The 23,582-nt window shown below is 43.5% G+C and overlaps 2 protein-coding genes across 8 annotated transcripts; both read right to left on the bottom strand.

Moving 5' to 3' along the window:
- Positions 1-13,124: 13,124 nt before the first annotated feature.
- LOC307070075 (non-selective voltage-gated ion channel VDAC1-like) lies at positions 13,125-14,296 on the bottom strand (the record flags this gene model as incomplete). 4 transcript variants are annotated; one of them, XM_079728674.1, is made up of 2 exons in its annotated part: positions 13,125-13,744; positions 13,973-14,296. In XM_079728674.1, the coding sequence occupies 2 exons, from the start codon at positions 14,294-14,296 to the stop codon at positions 13,445-13,447; spliced, it is 624 nt and encodes a 207-aa protein (XP_079584800.1). In that variant the 3' UTR covers positions 13,125-13,444. The 4 variants fall into 4 exon arrangements, with proteins under 4 accessions (XP_079584800.1, XP_079584799.1, XP_079584798.1 ...); XM_079728673.1 differs by having other exon boundaries at positions 13,125-13,594; positions 13,748-14,296; XM_079728672.1 differs by having other exon boundaries at positions 13,125-13,594; positions 13,706-14,296.
- Positions 14,297-21,870: 7,574 nt separating this feature from the next.
- On the bottom strand, positions 21,871-23,042 carry LOC307070076 (non-selective voltage-gated ion channel VDAC1-like; the record flags this gene model as incomplete). 4 transcript variants are annotated; one of them, XM_079728678.1, is made up of 2 exons in its annotated part: positions 21,871-22,490; positions 22,719-23,042. In XM_079728678.1, the coding sequence occupies 2 exons, from the start codon at positions 23,040-23,042 to the stop codon at positions 22,191-22,193; spliced, it is 624 nt and encodes a 207-aa protein (XP_079584804.1). In that variant the 3' UTR covers positions 21,871-22,190. The 4 variants fall into 4 exon arrangements, with proteins under 4 accessions (XP_079584804.1, XP_079584803.1, XP_079584802.1 ...); XM_079728677.1 differs by having other exon boundaries at positions 21,871-22,340; positions 22,494-23,042; XM_079728676.1 differs by having other exon boundaries at positions 21,871-22,340; positions 22,452-23,042.
- Between the last annotated feature and the right edge of the window lie 540 nt (positions 23,043-23,582).

The following is a 23,582-nucleotide window of genomic DNA, read 5'->3' on the forward strand; positions in this document are numbered from 1 at the left end:
TGCCAAATTGGAAACCTGTGCGAACCAGGAGGTTAAAGGGGCTGTCTCTCCAAGTTGGGAGGTTGATAGTAAAGCAGACGGAAAGTCAAACGGGAGCACCAGGAGAGGGACTATTCGTTGAGTTTTAGAAACCTTTCATATTCACAGTGTGTCCATTCTCTAGGTTTCCCGTACATGTTATAGCTGTAGTAATATTCCCTTCAACCTGGAGAGTTGGGACCCATTGAATGGGTGCCATGCATTATTGCTTTAAAGGGGCTGAATATGCTCACCCAATCTCACCAATCGTCTCAGTCCCAAGTGTCCAGCCTTATGCCACATGCAGCTGTCGTTGTTGATAGAGTCATTCCAGGTTTCATCAGAGACCCTGAAGGAATTATAAAGAATTTCCCAGTTTTTTTGTTTTGTTTTTGAAATTCCTTTTTATACTGGGTTTGAGCAGATTCTTGCTGCCATGTTTATGCCAGTCTAGACACACTTGATTCCCTTACGGAGACATATCAATACATAGGTTTTAAGATTCTTACTAGTCAGATATATTCCTCTGCGGGAAATATGGAGTTTTGAGTCCCTTTCACTGAGGAAGGTGTAGGTCTTGTCTATTCCATAGTTGGTTTTTGGAAGGGTACCTGTGCTTATATCAAACTCTGGTTTTATGCATCACCCCACCTCTCCTTCCCCCTTAAGCAGGCATAAGAGTGTTTTCTAAATGTGAGACTCTGTTCTCTTTCCTAACTCAGTTCAAGTGTAGCCATGTTTACAGGATCTTCATAAGTGATATCTTATGATAAGTTTCTTTTTCTGTGTGACTTATTTCACTTAGAATCATCGTACCTGAATGCACCCATTTTGCTGCTACTGGTCTTATGACATTAATTTCATGGCTGAGGGATATTCCATCGTACGTAAGTACCACAATTTTTGAACCATTTTTATATTTCCTTGGATATTTAAGGTGTACCCAAGTTGAGGTCCTTGTAAGCAGTGCAGCCCTAAATTTTGGGGTGGCCCTGTCTTATTGATTTTCAGTTTTCCCAAGGTATATTCCCTAGACTGGAAGTGCCCTTGGCTCTGTTGCTCTGTTGTTTACTTCTTTTAGGGAACACAATGCACTCCTCCAGAGAGGCAGTTGGCAATTTACATCCCGCCCATCAGCATAACAAGGCTCCCTGTTCTCCAGGGCCTGTCTTGCATTTCTGGTTTTTACACATTTTGTGGATGTCCCTTTTGACCGGTGGGAAGTGATACTTCTTTGTAGTGCAGATTTGCATTGCCCCCTTGCTTGCTTGGCCAAAAAGGGCGTATGCGTTTTCTCCTGAATATATTCAGGAGAAAACGCATACGCCCTTTTTGGCCAAGTGCATCATTGTCGAAGTTGTGCCCCTCTTCCTGTGCTTTAAAGGCGATTCCAACGTAACTCTTGAAATCTGTTTCCTGCTATTCTGCCTCACTTTCAAGTCCGCCTCGTTGCCTTCCCTCAACAGATTTTTGGACGATACTTGTCCTTTATTACTCGGCCAGTTTGTGAATTGCTGTGCCCCTGAGCTCCATTTTTCAACTCGTTTTTTGTGAGCTGACCGCAAGTCCAAAATTTTGGTTCAGGACCTATGCTGGTTCCCAGTGTGGGGCTGAGACTTTGGTTAATTCTTCTTCCTGCCGGGAAATTAGATTGATATGTGCCCGTCCAAATGCCTAACAGCTACTCTCTCATTGGTTCTCCCTCTTCCCTTTCATCCTCTGCCAAATTGGCAACCTGTGAGAACCAGGAGGTTAAAGGGGCTGTCTCTCCAAGTTGGGAGGTTGATAGTAAAGCAGATGGAAAGTCAAACCCGAGCACCAGGAGAGGGACTATTCGTTGAGTTTTAGAAACCTTTCGTGTTCACAGTGTGTCCGGTCTCTAGGTTTCCCGTACATGTTATAGCTGTCGTAATATTCCCTTTAACCTGGAGAGTTGGGACCCATGGAATGGGTGCCAGGCATTTGTGATTGAAAGGGTCTGCATTTGCTCACACATTCTCACCAATCCTCTCAGTCCCAAGTGTCCAGCCTTATGCCTCATCCAGCTGTCGTTGTACATAAGGTCATTCCAGGTTTCATCAGAGACTCTGAAGGAATTGTAAAGAATTTCCCAGTTTTTTTTTTTTTGAAATTCCTTTTTATAGTGGGTTTGAGCTGATTCTCGCTGCCTTGTTTATGCCGGTCTAGACACACTTGATTCCCTTACGGAGAGATATCAATACATAGGTTTTAAGATTCTTACTAGTCAGATATATTCCTCTGCGGGAAATATGGAGTTTTGAGTCCCTTTCACTGAGGAAGGTGTAGGTCTTGTCTATTCCATAGTTGGTTTTTGGAAGGGTACCTGTGCTTATATCAAACTCTGGTTTTATGCATCACCCCACCTCTCCTTCCCCCTTAAGCAGGCATAAGAGTGTTTTCTAAATGTGAGACACTGTTCTCTTTCCTAACTCAGTTCAAGTGTAGCCATGTTTACAGGATCTTCATAAGTGATATCTTATGATAAGTTTCTTTTTCTGTGTGACTTATTTCACTTAGAATCATCGTACCTGAATGCACCCATTTTGCTGCTACTGGACTTATGACATTAATTTCATGGCTGAGGGATATTCCATCGTACGTAAGTACCACTATTTTTTGAACCATTTTTATATTTCCTGGGATATTTAAGGTGTACCCAAGTTGAGGTCCTTGTAAGCAGTGCAGCCCTAAATTTTGGGGTGGCTCTGTCTTATTGATTTTCAGTTTTCCCAAGGTATATTCCCTAGACTGGAAGTGCCCTTGGCTCTGTAGCTCTGTTGTTTACTTCTTTTAGGGAACACAATGCACTCCTCCAGAGAGGCAGTTGGCAATTTACATCCCGCCCATCAGCATAACAAGGCTCCCTGTTCTCCAGGGCCTGTCTTGCCTTTCTGGTTTTTACACATTTTGTGGATGTCCCTTTTGACCGGTGGGAAGTGATACTTCTTTGTAGTGCAGATTTGCATTGCCCCCTTGCTTGCTTGGCCAAAAAGGGCGTATGCGTTTTCTCCTGAATATATTCAGGAGAAAACGCATACGCCCTTTTTGGCCAAGTGCATCATTGTCGAAGTTGTGCCCCTCTTCCTGTGCTTTAAATGCGATTCCAACGTAACTCTTGAAATCTGTTTCCTGCTATTCTGCCTCGCTTTCAAGTCCGCCTCGTTGCCTTCCCTCAACAGATTTTTGGACGATAGTTGTCCTTTATTACTCGGCCAGTTTGTGAATTGCTGTGCCCCTGAGCTCCATTTTTCAACTCGTTTTTGGTGAGCTGACCGCAAGTCCAAAATTTTGGTTCAGGACCTATGCTGGTTCCCGGTGTGTGGCTGAGACTTTGGTTAATTCTTCTTCCTGCCGGGAAATTAGATTGATATGTGCCCGTCCAAATGCCTAACAGCTACTCTCTCATTGGTTCTCCCTCTTCCCTTTCATCCTCTGCCAAATTGGCAACATGTGAAAACCAGGAGGTTAAAGGGGCTGTCTCTCCAAGTTGGGAGGTTGATAGTAAAGCAGATGGAAAGTCAAACCCGAGCACCAGGAGAGGGACTATTCGTTGAGTTTTAGAAACCTTTCGTGTTCACAGTGTGTCCGGTCTCTAGGTTTCCCGTACATGTTATAGCTGTCGTAATATTCCCTTTAACCTGGAGAGTTGGGACCCATGGAATGGGTGCCAGGCTTTTGTGATTGAAAGGGTCTGCATTTGCTCACACATTCTCACCAATCCTCTCAGTCCCAAGTGTCCAGCCTTATGCCTCATCCAGCTGTCGTTGTACATAAGGTCATTCCAGGTTTCATCAGAGACTCTGAAGGAATTGTAAAGAATTTCCCAGTTTTTTTTTTTTTTGAAATTCCTTTTTATAGTGGGTTTGAGCTGATTCTCGCTGCCATGTTTATGCCAGTCTAGACACACTTGATTCCCTTACGAAGACATATCAATACATAGGTTTTAAGATTCTTACTAGTCAGATATATTCCTCTGCGGGAAATATGGGGTTTTGAGTCCCTTTCACTGAGGAAGGTGTAGATCTTGTCTATTCCATAGTTGGTTTTTGGAACGGTACCTGTGCTTATATCAAACTCTGGTTTTATGCATCACCCCACCTCTCCTTCCCCCTTAAGCAGGCATAAGAGTGTTTTCTAAATGTCAGACACTGTTCTCTTTCCTAACTCAGTTCAAGTGTAGCCATGTTTACAGGATCTTCATAAGTGATATCTTATGATAAGTTTCTTTTTCTGTGTGACTTATTTCACTTAGAATCATCGTACCTGAATCCACCCATTTTGCTGCTACTGGTCTTATGACATTGATTTCATGGCTGAGGGATATTCCATCGTACATAAGTACCACAATTTTTTGAACCATTTTTATATTTCCTGGGATATTTAAGGTGTACCCAAGTTGAGGTCCTTGTAAGCAGTGCAGCCCTAAATTTTGGGGTGGCTCTGTCTTATTGATTTTCAGTTTTCCCAAGGTATATTCCCTAGACTGGAAGTGCCCTTGGCTCTGTAGCTCTGTTGTTTACTTGTTTTAGGGAACACAATGCACTCATCCAGAGAGGCAGTTGGCAATTTACATCCCGCCCATCAGCATAACAAGGCTCCCTGTTCTCCAGGGCCTGTCTTGCCTTTCTGGTTTTTACACATTTTGTGGATGTCCCTTTTGACCGGTGGGAAGTGATACTTCTTTGTAGTGCAGATTTGCATTGCCCGCTTGCTTGCTTGGCCAAAAAGGGCGTATGCGTTTTCTCCTGAATATATTCAGGAGAAAACGCATACGCCCTTTTTGGCCAAGTGCATCATTGTCGAAGTTGTGCCCCTCTTCCTGTGCTTTAAAGGCGATTCCAACGAACCTCTTGAAATCTGTTTCCTGCTATTCTGCCTCGCTTTCAAGTCCGCCTCGTTGCCTTCCCTCAACAGATTTTTGGACGATAGTTGTCCTTTATTACTCGGCCAGTTTGTGAATTGCTGTGCCCCTGAGCTCCATTTTTCAACTCGTTTTTTGTGAGCTGACCGCAAGTCCAAAATTTTGGTTCAGGACCTATGCTGGTTCCAGGAGTGTGGCTGAGACTTTGTTTAATTCTTCTTCCTGCCGGGAAATTAGAGTGATATGTGCCCATCCAAATGCCTAACAGCTACTCTCTCATTGGTTCTCCCTCTTCCCTTTCATCCTCTGCCAAATTGGCAACCTGTGCGAACCAGGAGGTTAAAGGGGCTGTCTCTCCAAGTTGGGAGGTTGATAGTAAAGCAGATGGAAAGTCAAACCCGAGCACCAGGAGAGGGAGTATTCGTTGAGTTTTAGAAACCTTTCGTATTCACAGTGTGTCCATTCTCTAGGTTTCCCGTACATGTTATATCTGTAGTAGTATTCCCTTTAACCTGGAGAGTTGGGACCCATGGAATGGGTGCCAGGCATTTGTGCTTTAAAGGGTCTGCATTTGCTCACCCAATCTCACCAATCTTCTCAGTCCCAAGTGTCCCTCCTTATGCCACATCCAGCTGTCGTTGTAGATAGGGTCATTCCAGGTTTCATCAGAGACCCTGAAGGAATTGTAAAAAGTTTCCCAGTTTTTTTGTTTGTTTTTGAAATTCCTTTTTATAGTGGGTTTGAGCTGATTCTCGCTGCCATGTTTATGCCAGTCTAGAGACACTTGATTCCCTTACGGAGACATATCAATACATAGGTTTTAAGATTCTTACTAGTCAGATATATTACTCTGTTGGAAATATGGTGTTTTGAGTCCCTTTCACTGAGGAAGGTGTAGGTCTTGTCTATTCCATAGTTGGTTTTTGGAACGGTACCTGTGCTTATATCAAACTCTGGTTTTATGCATCACCCCACCTCTCCTTCCCCCTTAAGCAGGCATAAGAGTGTTTTCTAAATGTGAGACACTGTTCTCTTTCCTAACTCAGTTCAAGTGTAGCCATGTTTACAGGATCTTCATAAGTGATATCTTATGATAAGTTTATTTTTCTGTGTGACTTATTTCACTTAGAATCATCGTACCTGAATCCACCCATTTTGCTGCTACTGGTCTTATGACATTGATTTCATGGCTGAGGGATATTCCATCGTACGTAAGTACCACAATTTTTTGAACCATTTTTATATTTCCTGGGATATTTAAGGTGTACCCAAGTTGAGGTCCTTGTAAGCAGTGCAGCCCTAAATTTTTGGGTGGCTCTGTCTTATTGATTTTCAGTTTTCCCAAGGTATATTCCCTAGACTGGAAGTGCCCTTGGCTCTGTAGCTCTGTTCTTTACTTGTTTTAGGGAACACAATGCACTCCTCCAGAGAGGCAGTTGGCAATTTACATCCCGCCCATCAGCATAACAAGGCTCCCTGTTCTCCAGGGCCTGTCTTGCCTTTCTGGTTTTTACACATTTTGTGGATATCCCTTTTGACCGGTGGGAAGTGATACTGCTTTGTAGTGCAGATTTGCATTGCCCGCTTGCTTGCTTGGCCAAAAAATGTGTATGCGTTGTCTCCTTAATATATTCAGGAGAAAACGCATATGCACTTTTTGGCCAAGTGCATCATTGTCGAAGTTGTGCCCCTCTTCCTGTGCTTTAAAGGATATTCCAACGTACCTCTTGAAATCTGTTTCCTGCTATTCTGCCTCGCTTTCAAGTCCACCTCGTTGCCTTCCCTCAACAGATTTTTGGACGATAGTTGTCCTTTATTACTCGGCCAGTTTGTGAAATGCTGTGCCCCTGAGCTCCATTTTTCAACTCGTTTTTTGTGAGCTGACCGCAAGTCCAAAATTATGGTTCAGGACCTATACTGGTTCCCGGTGGGTCGCTGAGACTTTGGTTAATTCTTCTTCCTGCCGGGAAATTAGAGTGATATGTGTCCGTCCAAATGCCTAACAGCTACTCTCTCATTGGTTCTCCCTCTTCCCTTTCATCCTCTGCCAAATTGGCAACCTGTGAGAACCAGGAGGTTAAAGGGGCTGTCTCTCCAAGTTGGGAGGTTGATAGTAAAGCAGATGGAAAGTCAAACCAGAGCACCAGGAGAGGGACTATTCGTTGAGTTTTAGAAACCTTTCGTATTCACAGTGTGTCCGGTCTCTAGGTTTCCCGTACATGTTATAGCTGTCGTAATATTCCCTTTAACCTGGAGAGTTGGGACCCATGGAATGGGTGCCAGGCATTTGTGATTGAAAGGGTCTGCATTTGCTCACCCATTCTCACCAATCCTCTCAGTCCCAAGTGTCCAGCCTTATGCCTCATCCAGCTGTCGTTGTACATAAGGTCATTCCAGGTTTCATCAGAGACCCTGAAGGAATTGTAAAGAATTTCCCAGTTTTTTTTTTTTGAAATTCCTTTTTATAGTGGGTTTGAGCTGATTCTCGCTGCCATGTTTATGCCAGTCTAGACACACTTGATTCCCTTACGAAGACATATCAATACATAGGTTTTAAGATTCTTACTAGTCAGATATATTCCTCTGCGGGAAATATGGGGTTTTGAGTCCCTTTCACTGAGGAAGGTGAAGGTCTTGTCTATTCCATAGTTGGTTTTTGGAACGGTACCTGTGCTTATATCAAACTCTGGTTTTATGCATCACCCCACCTCTCCTTCCCCCTTAAGCAGGCATAAGAGTGTTTTCTAAATGTGAGACACTGTTCTCTTTCCTAACTCAGTTCAAGTGTAGCCATGTTTACAGGATCTTCATAAGTGATATCTTATGATAAGTTTCTTTTTCTGTGTGACTTATTTCACTTAGAATCACCGTACCTGAATCCATCCATTTTGCTGCTACTGGTCTTATGACATTGATTTCATGGCTGAGGGATATTCCATCGTACGTAAGTACCACAATTTTTTGAACCATTTTTATATTTCCTGGGATATTTAAGGTGTACCCAAGTTGAGGTCCTTGTAAGCAGTGCAGCCCTAAATTTTGGGGTGGCTCTGTCTTATTGATTTTCAGTTTTCCCAAGGTATATTCCCTAGACTGGAAGTGCCCTTGGCTCTGTAGCTCTGTTGTTTACTTGTTTTAGGGAACACAATGCACTCATCCAGAGAGGCAGTTGGCAATTTACATCCCGCCCATCAGCATAACAAGGCTCCCTGTTCTCCAGGGCCTGTCTTGCCTTTCTGGATTTTACACATTTTGTGGATGTCCCTTTTGACCGGTGGGAAGTGATACTTCTTCGTAGTGCAGATTTGCATTGCCCGCTTGCTTGCTTGGCCAAAAAGGGCGTATGCGTTTTCTCCTGAATATATTCAGGAGAAAACGCATACGCCCTTTTTGGCCAAGTGCATCATTGTCGAAGTTGTGCCCCTCTTTCTGTGCTTTAAAGGCGATTCCAACGAACCTCTTGAAATCTGTTTCCTGCTATTCTGCCTCGCTTTCAAGTCCGCCTCGTTGCCTTCCCTCAACAGATTTTTGGACGATAGTTGTCCTTTATTACTCGGCCAGTTTGTGAATTGCTGTGCCCCTGAGCTCCATTTTTCAACTCGTTTTTGGTGAGCTGACCGCAAGTCCAAAATTTTGGTTCAGGACCTATGCTGGTTCCCGGTGTGTGGCTGAGACTTTGTTTAATTCTTCTTCCTGCCGGGAAATTAGAGTGATATGTGCCCATCCAAATGCCTAACAGCTACTCTCTCATTGGTTCTCCCTCTTCCCTTTCATCCTCTGCCAAATTGGCAACCTGTGCGAACCAGGAGGTTAAAGGGGCTGTCTCTCCAAGTTGGGAGGTTGATAGTAAAGCAGATGGAAAGTCAAACCCGAGCACCAGGAGAGGGAGTATTCGTTGAGTTTTAGAAACCTTTCGTATTCACAGTGTGTCCATTCTCTAGGTTTCCCGTACATGTTATAGCTGTAGTAATATTCCCTTTAACCTGGAGAGTTGGGACCCATGGAATGGGTGCCAGGCATTTGTGCTTTAAAGGGTCTGCATTTGCTCACCCAATCTCACCAATCTTCTCAGTCCCAAGTGTCCCTCCTTATGCCACAACCAGCTGTCGTTGTAGATAGGGTCATTCCAGGTTTCATCAGAGACCCTGAAGGAATTGTAAAAAGTTTCCCAGTTTTTTTGTTTTGTTTTTGAAATTCCTTTTTATAGTGGGTTTGAGCTGATTCTCGCTGCCATGTTTATGCCAGTCTAGAGACACTTGATTCCCTTACGGAGACATATCAATACATAGGTTTTAAGATTCTTACTAGTCAGATATATTACTCTGTTGGAAATATGGTGTTTTGAGTCCCTTTCACTGAGGAAGGTGTAGGTCTTGTCTATTCCATAGTTGGTTTTTGGAACGGTACCTGTGCTTATATCAAACTCTGGTTTTATGCATCACCCCACCTCTCCTTCCCCCTTAAGCAGGCATAAGAGTGTTTTCTAAATGTGAGACACTGTTCTCTTTCCTAACTCAGTTCAAGTGTAGCCATGTTTACAGGATCTTCATAAGTGATATCTTATGATAAGTTTATTTTTCTGTGTGACTTATTTCACTTAGAATCATCGTACCTGAATCCACCCATTTTGCTGCTACTGGTCTTATGACATTGATTTCATGGCTGAGGGATATTCCATCGTACGTAAGTACCACAATTTTTTGAACCATTTTTATATTTCCTGGGATATTTAAGGTGTACCCAAGTTGAGGTCCTTGTAAGCAGTGCAGCCCTAAATTTTGGGGTGGCTCTGTCTTATTGATTTTCAGTTTTCCCAAGGTATATTCCCTAGACTGGAAGTGCCCTTGGCTCTGTAGCTCTGTTGTTTCCTTGTTTTAGGGAACACAATGCACTCCTCCAGAGAGGCAGTTGGCAATTTACATCCCGCCCATCAGCATAACAAGGCTCCCTGTTCTCCAGGGCCTGTCTTGCCTTTCTGGTTTTTACACATTTTGTGGATATCCCTTTTGACCGGTGGGAAGTGATACTGCTTTGTAGTGCAGATTTGCATTGCCCGCTTGCTTGCTTGGCCAAAAAATGTGTATGCGTTGTCTCCTTAATATATTCAGGAGAAAACACATATGCACTTTTTGGCCAAGTGCATCATTGTCGAAGTTGTGCCCCTCTTCCTGTGCTTTAAAGGATATTCCAACGTACCTCTTGAAATCTGTTTCCTGCTCTTATGCCTCGCTTTCAAGTCCACCTCGTTGTCTTCCCTCAACAGATTTTTGGACGATAGTTGTCCTTTATTACTCGGCCAGTTTGTGAAATGCTGTGCCCCTGAGCTCCATTTTTCAACTCGTTTTTGTGAGCTGACCGCAAGTCCAAAATTTTGGTTCAGGACCTATACTGGTTCCCGGTGGGTGGCTGAGACTTTGGTTAATTCTTCTTCCGGCCGGGAAATTAGAGTGATATGTGTCCGTCCAAATGCCTAACAGCTACTCTCTCATTGGTTCTCCCTCTTCCCTTTCATCCTCTGCCAAATTGGAAACCTGTGCGAACCAGGAGGTTAAAGGGGCTGTCTCTCCAAGTTGGGAGGTTGATAGTAAAGTAGATGGAAAGTCAAACCGGAGCACCAGGAGAGGGACTATTCGTTGAGTTTTAGAAACCTTTCGTATTCACAGTGTGTCCGTTCTCTAGGTTTCCCATACATCTTATAGCTGTAGTAATATTCCCTTTAACCTGGAGAGTTGGGACCCGTGGAATGGGTGCCACGCATTTGTGCTTTCAAGAGTCTGCATTTGCTCACCCAATCTCACCAATCCTCTCAGTACCAAGTGTCCAGCCTTATGCCTCATCAAGCTGTCGTTGTACTTAGGGTCATTCCAGGTTTCATCAGAGACCCTGAAGGAATTATAAAGAATTTCCCAGTTTTTTTGTTTTGTTTTTGAAATTCCTTTTTATAGTGGGTTTGAGCTGATTCTCGCTGCCATGTTTATGCCAGTCTAGACACACTTGATTCCCTTACGGAGACATATCAATACATAGGTTTTAAGATTCTTACTAGTCAGATATATTCCTGTGCGGGAAATATGGGGTTTTGAGTCCCTATCACTGAGGAATGTGTAGATCTTGTCTATTCCATAGTTGGTTTTTGGAACGGTACCTGTGCTTATATCAAACTCTGGTTTTATGCATCACCTCACCTCTCCTTCCCCCTTAAGCAGGCATAAGAGTGTTTTCTAAATGTGAGACACTGTTCTCTTTCCTAACTCAGTTCAAGTGTAGCCATGTTTACAGGATCTTCATAAGTGATATCTTATGATAAGTTTCTTTTTCTGTGTGACTTATTTCACTTAGAATCATCGTACCTTAATCCACCCATTTTGCTGCTACTGGTCTTATGACATTGATTTCATGGCTGAGGGATATTCCATCGTACGTAAGTTCCACAATTTTTTGAACCATTTTTATATTTCCTGGGATATTTAAGGTGTACCCAAGTTGAGGTCCTTGTAAGCAGTGCAGCCCTAAATTTTGGGGTGGCTCTGTCTTATTGATTTTCAGTTTTCCCAAGGTATATTCCCTAGACTGGAAGTGCCCTTGGCTCTGTAGCTCTGTTGTTTACTTGTTTTAGGGAACACAATGCACTCATCCAGAGAGGCAGTTGGCAATTTACATCCCGCCCATCAGCATAACAAGGCTCCCTGTTCTCCAGGGCCTGTCTTGCCTTTCTGGTTTTTACACATTTTGTGGATGTCCCTTTTGACCGGTGGGAAGTGATACTTCTTTGTAGTGCAGATTTGCATTGCCCGCTTGCTTGCTTGGCCAAAAAGGGCGTATGCGTTTTCTCCTGAATATATTCAGGAGAAAACGCATACGCCCTTTTTGGCCAAGTGCATCATTGTCGAAGTTGTGCCCCTCTTCCTGTGCTTTAAAGGCGATTCCAACGAACCTCTTGAAATCTGTTTCCTGCTATTCTGCCTCGCTTTCAAGTCCGCCTCGTTGCCTTCCCTCAACAGATTTTTGGACGATAGTTGTCCTTTATTACTCGGCCAGTTTGTGAATTGCTGTGCCCCTGAGCTCCATTTTTCAACTCGTTTTTGGTGAGCTGACCGCAAGTCCAAAATTTTGGTTCAGGACCTATGCTGGTTCCAGGAGTGTGGCTGAGACTTTGTTTAATTCTTCTTCCTGCTGGGAAATTAGAGTGATATGTGCCCATCCAAATGCCTAACAGCTACTCTCTCATTGGTTCTCCCTCTTCCCTTTCATCCTCTGCCAAATTGGCAACATGTGCGAACCAGGAGGTTAAAGCGGCTGTCTCTCCAAGTTGGGAGGTTGATAGTAAAGAAGATGGAAAGTCAAACCCGAGCACCAGGAGAGGGAGTATTCGTTGAGTTTTAGAAACCTTTCGTATTCACAGTGTGTCCATTCTCTAGGTTTCCCGTACATGTTATAGCTGTAGTAATATTCCCTTTAACCTGGAGAGTTGGGACCCATGGAATGGGTGCCAGGCATTTGTGCTTTAAAGGGTCTGCATTTGCTCACCCAATCTCACCAATCTTCTCAGTCCCAAGTGTCCCTCCTTATGCCACATCCAGCTGTCGTTGTAGATAGGGTCATTCCAGGTTTCATCAGAGACCCTGAAGGAATTGTAAAAAGTTTCCCAGTTTTTTTTGTTTTGTTTTTGAAATTCCTTTTTTTTTTTTTTTGATTAGGTTTCAATATTTTATTCAAGTTTTATTTTAAGTGATGTTAATTACAGCATTTGGAGGGGAGGAACTAATTCCACACAAAATGGAAGACTCTAAAATGTACCCATTAAACTAAAAAATAAACTGAGTGGCGAGAATACAACAGAAGTTCAATTTAGATTCTGAGTGTTGTCACCATGTGATTACAGTCACAGAGACTCTTCCCAGCTTGCAGCTGGAGCTCTTAGAAGCTATTTTATACTCTGGTGCAAGGGCAAAAAAACACAACATGAGAAAAAACACAGTTAAGTCCTGAATTATTGGCTTCATCACATCCACCTTCTCCACCCCAAAATGGCACAAAAGAAACAGCTACCACGCCCTGCAGACTACTTTTGGTGTAAAAGAGGTGATGGATTGGGGTGGAAAAAGTCCCTGCCTAAAAAAGTCCCTTTCAGATGAGTTTGTATACACCATCAAACAGCCTCTCCTCAATCAGGGTAGAAAACCAAAGTTCAATTCTCAGGAAGTCACAATTTCATTCATTTACTCAATACAAATTTACAAAGTGCCTGCAAATTATCAACTTCCACTTGCAGCCATTTCTAGGTAAAAAAGAAACCTGACATCTTTAGAGGGGCCAGCAAGCTCCCCCTCAAGTCTACAGCTGAAAGGACCTTTTTTGAAATTGGGTTTCTTCTGTACCTCTGAAAGGGTAACACCCTAAAGCTGAATCATCTTTAACCTGGAAGTCTAACATGATATTTAGCAATACTTGCATCCCAGACATACAACATTAAAAGGTACACTAAATTCTGAAGGTAGCTATGCTGCAAAATAGTTTAAAATTAAACGATTGTACAGTATCCATTTATGCTTGAAACTCCAGTCCTAGACCAAGCTTGTGGCCACCAGCGTTGACATTCTTGCCATCCAGCAGAGCTGACAGTGTCAGTTTGATACCTGGCTTTAGGGTCTGAGTATATCCTAACCCTATCAGGCTGGAGTTGTTCACTTTAGCCGAGAAGCAGGCCTCAGGGTCGATCTGGTACTTGGCTGCTATTCCGAAGCGAGTGTTACTGTTTCCTGCTGTCCAGGCCAAATTAACAGCAGTCTCCAACTTCTTATTCACCTTCTGATAAATGGAGCCACCAAACTCTGTCCCATCATTTACATTAGTGTGAAGCTGGAACTCATCAGTCTTGTAGCCAACTGCAAAGTTGCTCTGGGTCACTCGAGACTTTGCAGTCTCAAAATTCATCTGGTAGCCAGCCAGCCAGCCCTCATAACCCAACACCAGAGCACCCCGGATGGAAGGCCCAGCAATGTCGAAATCCACGTCACAGCCCAGGTTGATATGTTCCCGCTTGTACCCTGTCTTGATTTTAGCATTCTTTTTCCCAGTGTTTGGTGAGAAGGATGAATCGAAGGTCAGCTTCAGGCCATGTGCAAGCTGATCTTCCACAGTACTCTCCGTGCCTAGTGTGTTGTCAGTGTTCCATTTCTCCGTAAACGTCAGACCATATTCGGTCCATCTGTACTTGGTTTCCAGACTGCCCGTCACTTTGGTGGTCTCGGTGTTGGCTGAACCTGAGCTTGTAAATTCCAGTCCATTCTCAGATTTTGTTTTCAAATCAAGTTTTATTAAGCCAAACCCATAGCCCTTGGTAAAGACATCCCTGGCAGATTTGCCAAGATCAGCATACGTGGGAGGCACAGCCATCTTCTGCTCAGAAGCGGTGGCAGTGGGCTCCGCGGCGGCTACGGCGGGGTCTGCAGCGTGAGGAACCTGAAATTCCTTTTTATAGTGGGTTTGAGCTGATTCTCGCTGCCATGTTTATGCCAGTCTAGAGACACTTGATTCCCTTATGGAGACATATCAATACATAGGTTTTAAGATTCTTACTAGTCAGATATATTACTCTGTTGGAAATATGGTGTTTTGAGTCCCTTTCACTGAGGAAGGTGTAGGTCTTGTCTATTCCATAGTTGGTTTTTGGAACGGTACCTGTGCTTATATCAAACTCTGGTTTTATGCATCACCCCACCTCTCCTTCCCCCTTAAGCAGGCATAAGAGTGTTTTCTAAATGTGAGACACTGTTCTCTTTCCTAACTCAGTTCAAGTGTAGCCATGTTTACAGGATCTTCATAAGTGATATCTTATGATAAGTTTATTTTTCTGTGTGACTTATTTCACTTAGAATCATCGTACCTGAATCCACCCATTTTGCTGCTACTGGTCTTATGACATTGATTTCATGGCTGAGGGATATTCCATCGTACGTAAGTACCACAATTTTTTGAACCATTTTTATATTTCCTGGGATATTTAAGGTGTACCCAAGTTGAGGTCCTTGTAAGCAGTGCAGCCCTAAATTTTGGGGTGGCTCTGTCTTATTGATTTTCAGTTTTCCCAAGGTATATTCCCTAGACTGGAAGTGCCCTTGGCTCTGTAGCTCTGTTCTTTACTTGTTTTAGGGAACACAATGCACTCCTCCAGAGAGGCAGTTGGCAATTTACATCCTGCCCATCAGCATAACAAGGCTCCCTGTTCTCCAGGGCCTGTCTTGCCTTTCTGGTTTTTACACATTTTGTGGATATCCCTTTTGACCGGTGGGAAGTGATACTGCTTTGTAGTGCAGATTTGCATTGCCCGCTTGCTTGCTTGGCCAAAAAATGTGTATGCGTTGTCTCCTTAATATATTCAGGAGAAAACGCATATGCACTTTTTGGCCAAGTGCATCATTGTCGAAGTTGTGCCCCTCTTCCTGTGCTTTAAAGGATATTCCAACGTACCTCTTGAAATCTGTTTCCTGCTATTCTGCCTCGCTTTCAAGTCCACCTCGTTGCCTTCCCTCAACAGATTTTTGGACGATAGTTGTCCTTTATTACTCGGCCAGTTTGTGAAATGCTGTGCCCCTGAGCTCCATTTTTCAACTCGTTTTTTGTGAGCTGACCGCAAGTCCAAAATTTTGGTTCAGGACCTATACTGGTTCCCGGTGGGTCGCTGAGACTTTGGTTAATTCTTCTTCCTGCCGGGAAATTAGAGTGATATGTGTCCGTCCAAATGCCTAACAGCTACTCTCTCATTGGTTCTCCCTCTTCCCTTTCATCCTCTGCCAAATTGGCAACCTGTGAGAACCAGGAGGTTAAAGGGGCTGTCTCTCCAAGTTGGGAGGTTGATAGTAAAGCAGATGGAAAGTCAAACCAGAGCACCAGGAGAGGGACTATTCGTTGAGTTTTAGAAACCTTTCGTGTTCACAGTGTGTCCGGTCTCTAGGTTTCCCGTACATGTTATAGCTGTCGTAATATTCCCTTTAACCTGGAGAGTTGGGACCCATGGAATGGGTGCCAGGCATTTGTGATTGAAAGGGTCTGCATTTGCTCACCCATTCTCACCAATCCTCTCAGTCCCAAGTGTCCAGCCTTATGCCTCATCCAGCTGTCGTTGTACATAAGGTCATTCCAGGTTTCATCAGAGACCCTGAAGGAATTGTAAAGAATTTCCCAGTTTTTTTTTTTTGAAATTCCTTTTTATAGTGGGTTTGAGCTGATTCTCGCTGCCATGTTTATGCCAGTCTAGACACACTTGATTCCCTTACGAAGACATATCAATACATAGGTTTTAAGATTCTTACTAGTCAGATATATTCCTCTGCGGGAAATATGGGGTTTTGAGTCCCTTTCACTGAGGAAGGTGAAGGTCTTGTCTATTCCATAGTTGGTTTTTGGAACGGTACCTGTGCTTATATCAAACTCTGGTTTTATGCATCACCCCACCTCTCCTTCCCCCTTAAGCAGGCATAAGAGTGTTTTCTAAATGTGAGACACTGTTCTCTTTCCTAACTCAGTTCAAGTGTAGCCATGTTTACAGGATCTTCATAAGTGATATCTTATGATAAGTTTCTTTTTCTGTGTGACTTATTTCACTTAGAATCACCGTACCTGAATCCATCCATTTTGCTGCTACTGGTCTTATGACATTGATTTCATGGCTGAGGGATATTCCATCGTACGTAAGTACCACAATTTTTTGAACCATTTTTATATTTCCTGGGATATTTAAGGTGTACCCAAGTTGAGGTCCTTGTAAGCAGTGCAGCCCTAAATTTTGGGGTGGCTCTGTCTTATTGATTTTCAGTTTTCCCAAGGTATATTCCCTAGACTGGAAGTGCCCTTGGCTCTGTAGCTCTGTTGTTTACTTGTTTTAGGGAACACAATGCACTCATCCAGAGAGGCAGTTGGCAATTTACATCCCGCCCATCAGCATAACAAGGCTCCCTGTTCTCCAGGGCCTGTCTTGCCTTTCTGGTTTTTACACATTTTGTGGATGTCCCTTTTGACCGGTGGGAAGTGATACTTCTTCGTAGTGCAGATTTGCATTGCCCGATTGCTTGCTTGGCCAAAAAGGGCGTATGCGTTTTCTCCTGAATATATTCAGGAGAAAACGCATACGCCCTTTTTGGCCAAGTGCATCATTGTCGAAGTTGTGCCCCTCTTTCTGTGCTTTAAAGGCGATTCCAACGAACCTCTTGAAATCTGTTTCCTGCTATTCTGCCTCGCTTTCAAGTCCGCCTCGTTGCCTTCCCTCAACAGATTTTTGGACGATAGTTGTCCTTTATTACTCGGCCAGTTTGTGAATTGCTGTGCCCCTGAGCTCCATTTTTCAACTCGTTTTTGGTGAGCTGACCGCAAGTCCAAAATTTTGGTTCAGGACCTATGCTGGTTCCCGGTGTGTGGCTGAGACTTTGTTTAATTCTTCTTCCTGCCGGGAAATTAGAGTGATATGTGCCCATCCAAATGCCTAACAGCTACTCTCTCATTGGTTCTCCCTCTTCCCTTTCATCCTCTGCCAAATTGGCAACCTGTGCGAACCAGGAGGTTAAAGGGGCTGTCTCTCCAAGTTGGGAGGTTGATAGTAAAGCAGATGGAAAGTCAAACCCGAGCACCAGGAGAGGGAGTATTCGTTGAGTTTTAGAAACCTTTCGTATTCACAGTGTGTCCATTCTCTAGGTTTCCCGTACATGTTATAGCTGTAGTAATATTCCCTTTAACCTGGAGAGTTGGGACCCATGGAATGGGTGCCAGGCATTTGTGCTTTAAAGGGTCTGCATTTGCTCACCCAATCTCACCAATCTTCTCAGTCCCAAGTGTCCCTCCTTATGCCACAACCAGCTGTCGTTGTAGATAGGGTCATTCCAGGTTTCATCAGAGACCCTGAAGGAATTGTAAAAAGTTTCCCAGTTTTTTTGTTTTGTTTTTGAAATTCCTTTTTATAGTGGGTTTGAGCTGATTCTCGCTGCCATGTTTATGCCAGTCTAGAGACACTTGATTCCCTTACGGAGACATATCAATACATAGGTTTTAAGATTCTTACTAGTCAGATATATTACTCTGTTGGAAATATGGTGTTTTGAGTCCCTTTCACTGAGGAAGGTGTAGGTCTTGTCTATTCCATAGTTGGTTTTTGGAACGGTACCTGTGCTTATATCAAACTCTGGTTTTATGCATCACCCCACCTCTCCTTCCCCCTTAAGCAGGCATAAGAGTGTTTTCTAAATGTGAGACACTGTTCTCTTTCCTAACTCAGTTCACGTGTAGCCATGTTTACAGGATCTTCATAAGTGATATCTTATGATAAGTTTATTTTTCTGTGTGACTTATTTCACTTAGAATCATCGTACCTGAATCCACCCATTTTGCTGCTACTGGTCTTATGACATTGATTTCATGGCTGAGGGATATTCCATCGTACGTAAGTACCACAATTTTTTGAACCATTTTTATATTTCCTGGGATATTTAAGGTGTACCCAAGTTGAGGTCCTTGTAAGCAGTGCAGCCCTAAATTTTGGGGTGGCTCTGTCTTATTGATTTTCAGTTTTCCCAAGGTATATTCCCTAGACTGGAAGTGCCCTTGGCTCTGTAGCTCTGTTGTTTCCTTGTTTTAGGGAACACAATGCACTCCTCCAGAGAGGCAGTTGGCAATTTACATCCCGCCCATCAGCATAACAAGGCTCCCTGTTCTCCAGGGCCTGTCTTGCCTTTCTGGTTTTTACACATTTTGTGGATATCCCTTTTGACCGGTGGGAAGTGATACTGCTTTGTAGTGCAGATTTGCATTGCCCGCTTGCTTGCTTGGCCAAAAAATGTGTATGCGTTGTCTCCTTAATATATTCAGGAGAAAACACATATGCACTTTTTGGCCAAGTGCATCATTGTCGAAGTTGTGCCCCTCTTCCTGTGCTTTAAAGGATATTCCAACGTACCTCTTGAAATCTGTTTCCTGCTATTATGCCTCGCTTTCAAGTCCACCTCGTTGCCTTCCCTCAACAGATTTTTGGACGATAGTTGTCCTTTATTACTCGGCCAGTTTGTGAAATGCTGTGCCCCTGAGCTCCATTTTTCAACTCGTTTTTGTGAGCTGACCGCAAGTCCAAAATTTTGGTTCAGGACCTATACTGGTTCCCGGTGGGTGGCTGAGACTTTGGTTAATTCTTCTTCCGGCCGGGAAATTAGAGTGATATGTGTCCGTCCAAATGCCTAACAGCTACTCTCTCATTGGTTCTCCCTCTTCCCTTTCATCCTCTGCCAAATTGGAAACCTGTGCGAACCAGGAGGTTAAAGGGGCTGTCTCTCCAAGTTGGGAGGTTGATAGTAAAGTAGATGGAAAGTCAAACCGGAGCACCAGGAGAGGGACTATTCGTTGAGTTTTAGAAACCTTTCGTATTCACAGTGTGTCCGTTCTCTAGGTTTCCCATACATGTTATAGCTGTAGTAATATTCCCTTTAACCTGGAGAGTTGGGACCCATGGAATGAGTGCCACGCATTTGTGCTTTCAGGAGTCTGCATTTGCTCACCCAATCTCACCAATCCTCTCAGTACCAAGTGTCCAGCCTTATGCCTCATCAAGCTGTCGTTGTACTTAGGGTCATTCCAGGTTTCATCAGAGACCCTGAAGGAATTATAAAGAATTTCCCAGTTTTTTTGTTTTGTTTTTGAAATTCCTTTTTATAGTGGGTTTGAGCTGATTCTCGCTGCCATGTTTATGCCAGTCTAGACACACTTGATTCCCTTACGGAGACATATCAATACATAGGTTTTAAGATTCTTACTAGTCAGATATATTCCTGTGCGGGAAATATGGGGTTTTGAGTCCCTATCACTGAGGAATGTGTAGATCTTGTCTATTCCATAGTTGGTTTTTGGAACGGTACCTGTGCTTATATCAAACTCTGGTTTTATGCATCACCTCACCTCTCCTTCCCCCTTAAGCAGGCATAAGAGTGTTTTCTAAATGTGAGACACTGTTCTCTTTCCTAACTCAGTTCAAGTGTAGCCATGTTTACAGGATCTTCATAAGTGATATCTTATGATAAGTTTCTTTTTCTGTGTGACTTATTTCACTTAGAATCATCGTACCTTAATCCACCCATTTTGCTGCTACTGGTCTTATGACATTGATTTCATGGCTGAGGGATATTCCATCGTACGTAAGTTCCACAATTTTTTGAACCATTTTTATATTTCCTGGGATATTTAAGGTGTACCCAAGTTGAGGTCCTTGTAAGCAGTGCAGCCCTAAATTTTGGGGTGGCTCTGTCTTATTGATTTTCAGTTTTCCCAAGGTATATTCCCTAGACTGGAAGTGCCCTTGGCTCTGTAGCTCTGTTCTTTACTTGTTTTAGGGAACACAATGCACTCATCCAGAGAGGCAGTTGGCAATTTACATCCCGCCCATCAGCATAACAAGGCTCCCTGTTCTCCAGGGCCTGTCTTGCCTTTCTGGTTTTTACACATTTTGTGGATGTCCCTTTTGACCGGTGGGAAGTGATACTTCTTTGTAGTGCAGATTTGCATTGCCCGCTTGCTTGCTTGGCCAAAAAGGGCGTATGCGTTTTCTCCTGAATATATTCAGGAGAAAACGCATACGCCCTTTTTGGCCAAGTGCATCATTGTCGAAGTTGTGCCCCTCTTCCTGTGCTTTAAAGGCGATTCCAACGAACCTCTTGAAATCTGTTTCCTGCTATTCTGCCTCGCTTTCAAGTCCGCCTCGTTGCCTTCCCTCAACAGATTTTTGGACGATAGTTGTCCTTTATTACTCGGCCAGTTTCTGAATTGCTGTGCCCCTGAGCTCCATTTTTCAACTCGTTTTTGGTGAGCTGACCGCAAGTCCAAAATTTTGGTTCAGGACCTATGCTGGTTCCAGGAGTGTGGCTGAGACTTTGTTTAATTCTTCTTCCTGCTGGGAAATTAGAGTGATATGTGCCCATCCAAATGCCTAACAGCTACTCTCTCATTGGTTCTCCCTCTTCCCTTTCATCCTCTGCCAAATTGGCAACCTGTGCGAACCAGGAGGTTAAAGGGGCTGTCTCTCCAAGTTGGGAGGTTGATAGTAAAGCAGATGGAAAGTCAAACCCGAGCACCAGGAGAGGGAGTATTCGTTGAGTTTTAGAAACCTTTCGTATTCACAGTGTGTCCATTCTCTAGGTTTCCCGTACATGTTATAGCTGTAGTAATATTCCCTTTAACCTGGAGAGTTGGGACCCATGGAATGGGTGCCAGGCATTTGTGCTTTAAAGGGTCTGCATTTGCTCACCCAATCTCACCAATCTTCTCAGTCCCAAGTGTCCCTCCTTATGCCACATCCAGCTGTCGTTGTAGATAGGGTCATTCCAGGTTTCATCAGAGACCCTGAAGGAATTGTAAAAAGTTTCCCAGTTTTTTTTGTTTTGTTTTTGAAATTCCTTTTTTTTTTTTTTTGATTAGGTTTCAATATTTTATTCAAGTTTTATTTTAAGTGATGTTAATTACAGCATTTGGAGGGGAGGAACTAATTCCACACAAAATGGAAGACTCTAAAATGTACCCATTAAACTAAAAAATAAACTGAGTGGCGAGAATACAACAGAAGTTCAATTTAGATTCTGAGTGTTGTCACCATGTGATTACAGTCACAGAGACTCTTCCCAGCTTGCAGCTGGAGCTCTTAGAAGCTATTTTATACTCTGGTGCAAGGGCAAAAAAACACAACATGAGAAAAAACACAGTTAAGTCCTGAATTATTGGCTTCATCACATCCACCTTCTCCACCCCAAAATGGCACAAAAGAAACAGCTACCACGCCCTGCAGACTACTTTTGGTGTAAAAGAGGTGATGGATTGGGGTGGAAAAAGTCCCTGCCTAAAAAAGTCCCTTTCAGATGAGTTTGTATACACCATCAAACAGCCTCTCCTCAATCAGGGTAGAAAACCAAAGTTCAATTCTCAGGAAGTCACAATTTCATTCATTTACTCAATACAAATTTACAAAGTGCCTGCAAATTATCAACTTCCACTTGCAGCCATTTCTAGGTAAAAAAGAAACCTGACATCTTTAGAGGGGCCAGCAAGCTCCCCCTCAAGTCTACAGCTGAAAGGACCTTTTTTGAAATTGGGTTTCTTCTGTACCTCTGAAAGGGTAACACCCTAAAGCTGAATCATCTTTAACCTGGAAGTCTAACATGATATTTAGCAATACTTGCATCCCAGACATACAACATTAAAAGGTACACTAAATTCTGAAGGTAGCTATGCTGCAAAATAGTTTAAAATTAAACGATTGTACAGTATCCATTTATGCTTGAAACTCCAGTCCTAGACCAAGCTTGTGGCCACCAGCGTTGACATTCTTGCCATCCAGCAGAGCTGACAGTGTCAGTTTGATACCTGGCTTTAGGGTCTGAGTATATCCTAACCCTATCAGGCTGGAGTTGTTCACTTTAGCCGAGAAGCAGGCCTCAGGGTCGATCTGGTACTTGGCTGCTATTCCGAAGCGAGTGTTACTGTTTCCTGCTGTCCAGGCCAAATTAACAGCAGTCTCCAACTTCTTATTCACCTTCTGATAAATGGAGCCACCAAACTCTGTCCCATCATTTACATTAGTGTGAAGCTGGAACTCATCAGTCTTGTAGCCAACTGCAAAGTTGCTCTGGGTCACTCGAGACTTTGCAGTCTCAAAATTCATCTGGTAGCCAGCCAGCCAGCCCTCATAACCCAACACCAGAGCACCCCGGATGGAAGGCCCGGCAATGTCGAAATCCACGTCACAGCCCAGGTTGATATGTTCCCGCTTGTACCCTGTCTTGATTTTAGCATTCTTTTTCCCAGTGTTTGGTGAGAAGGATGAATCGAAGGTCAGCTTCAGGCCATGTGCAAGCTGATCTTCCACAGTACTCTCCGTGCCTAGTGTGTTGTCAGTGTTCCATTTCTCCGTAAACGTCAGACCATATTCGGTCCATCTGTACTTGGTTTCCAGACTGCCCGTCACTTTGGTGGTCTCGGTGTTGGCTGAACCTGAGCTTGTAAATTCCAGTCCATTCTCAGATTTTGTTTTCAAATCAAGTTTTATTAAGCCAAACCCATAGCCCTTGGTAAAGACATCCCTGGCAGATTTGCCAAGATCAGCATACGTGGGAGGCACAGCCATCTTCTGCTCAGAAGCGGTGGCAGTGGGCTCCGCGGCGGCTACGGCGGGGTCTGCAGCGTGAGGAACCTGAAATTCCTTTTTATAGTGGGTTTGAGCTGATTCTCGCTGCCATGTTTATGCCAGTCTAGAGACACTTGATTCCCTTATGGAGACATATCAATACATAGGTTTTAAGATTCTTACTAGTCAGATATATTACTCTGTTGGAAATATGGTGTTTTGAGTCCCTTTCACTGAGGAAGGTGTAGGTCTTGTCTATTCCATAGTTGGTTTTTGGAACGGTACCTGTGCTTATATCAAACTCTGGTTTTATGCATCACCCCACCTCTCCTTCCCCCTTAAGCAGGCATAAGAGTGTTTTCTAAATGTGAGACACTGTTCTCTTTCCTAACTCAGTTCAAGTGTAGCCATGTTTACAGGATCTTCATAAGTGATATCTTATGATAAGTTTATTTTTCTGTGTGACTTATTTCACTTAGAATCATCATACCTGAATCCACCCATTTTGCTGCTACTGGTCTTATGACATTGATTTCATGG

The sequence above is a fragment of the Hyperoodon ampullatus genome, assembly GCF_949752795.1.
Source record: "Hyperoodon ampullatus genome assembly, contig: scaffold_228, whole genome shotgun sequence".
Classification (NCBI taxonomy): domain Eukaryota; kingdom Metazoa; phylum Chordata; class Mammalia; order Artiodactyla; family Ziphiidae; genus Hyperoodon; species Hyperoodon ampullatus.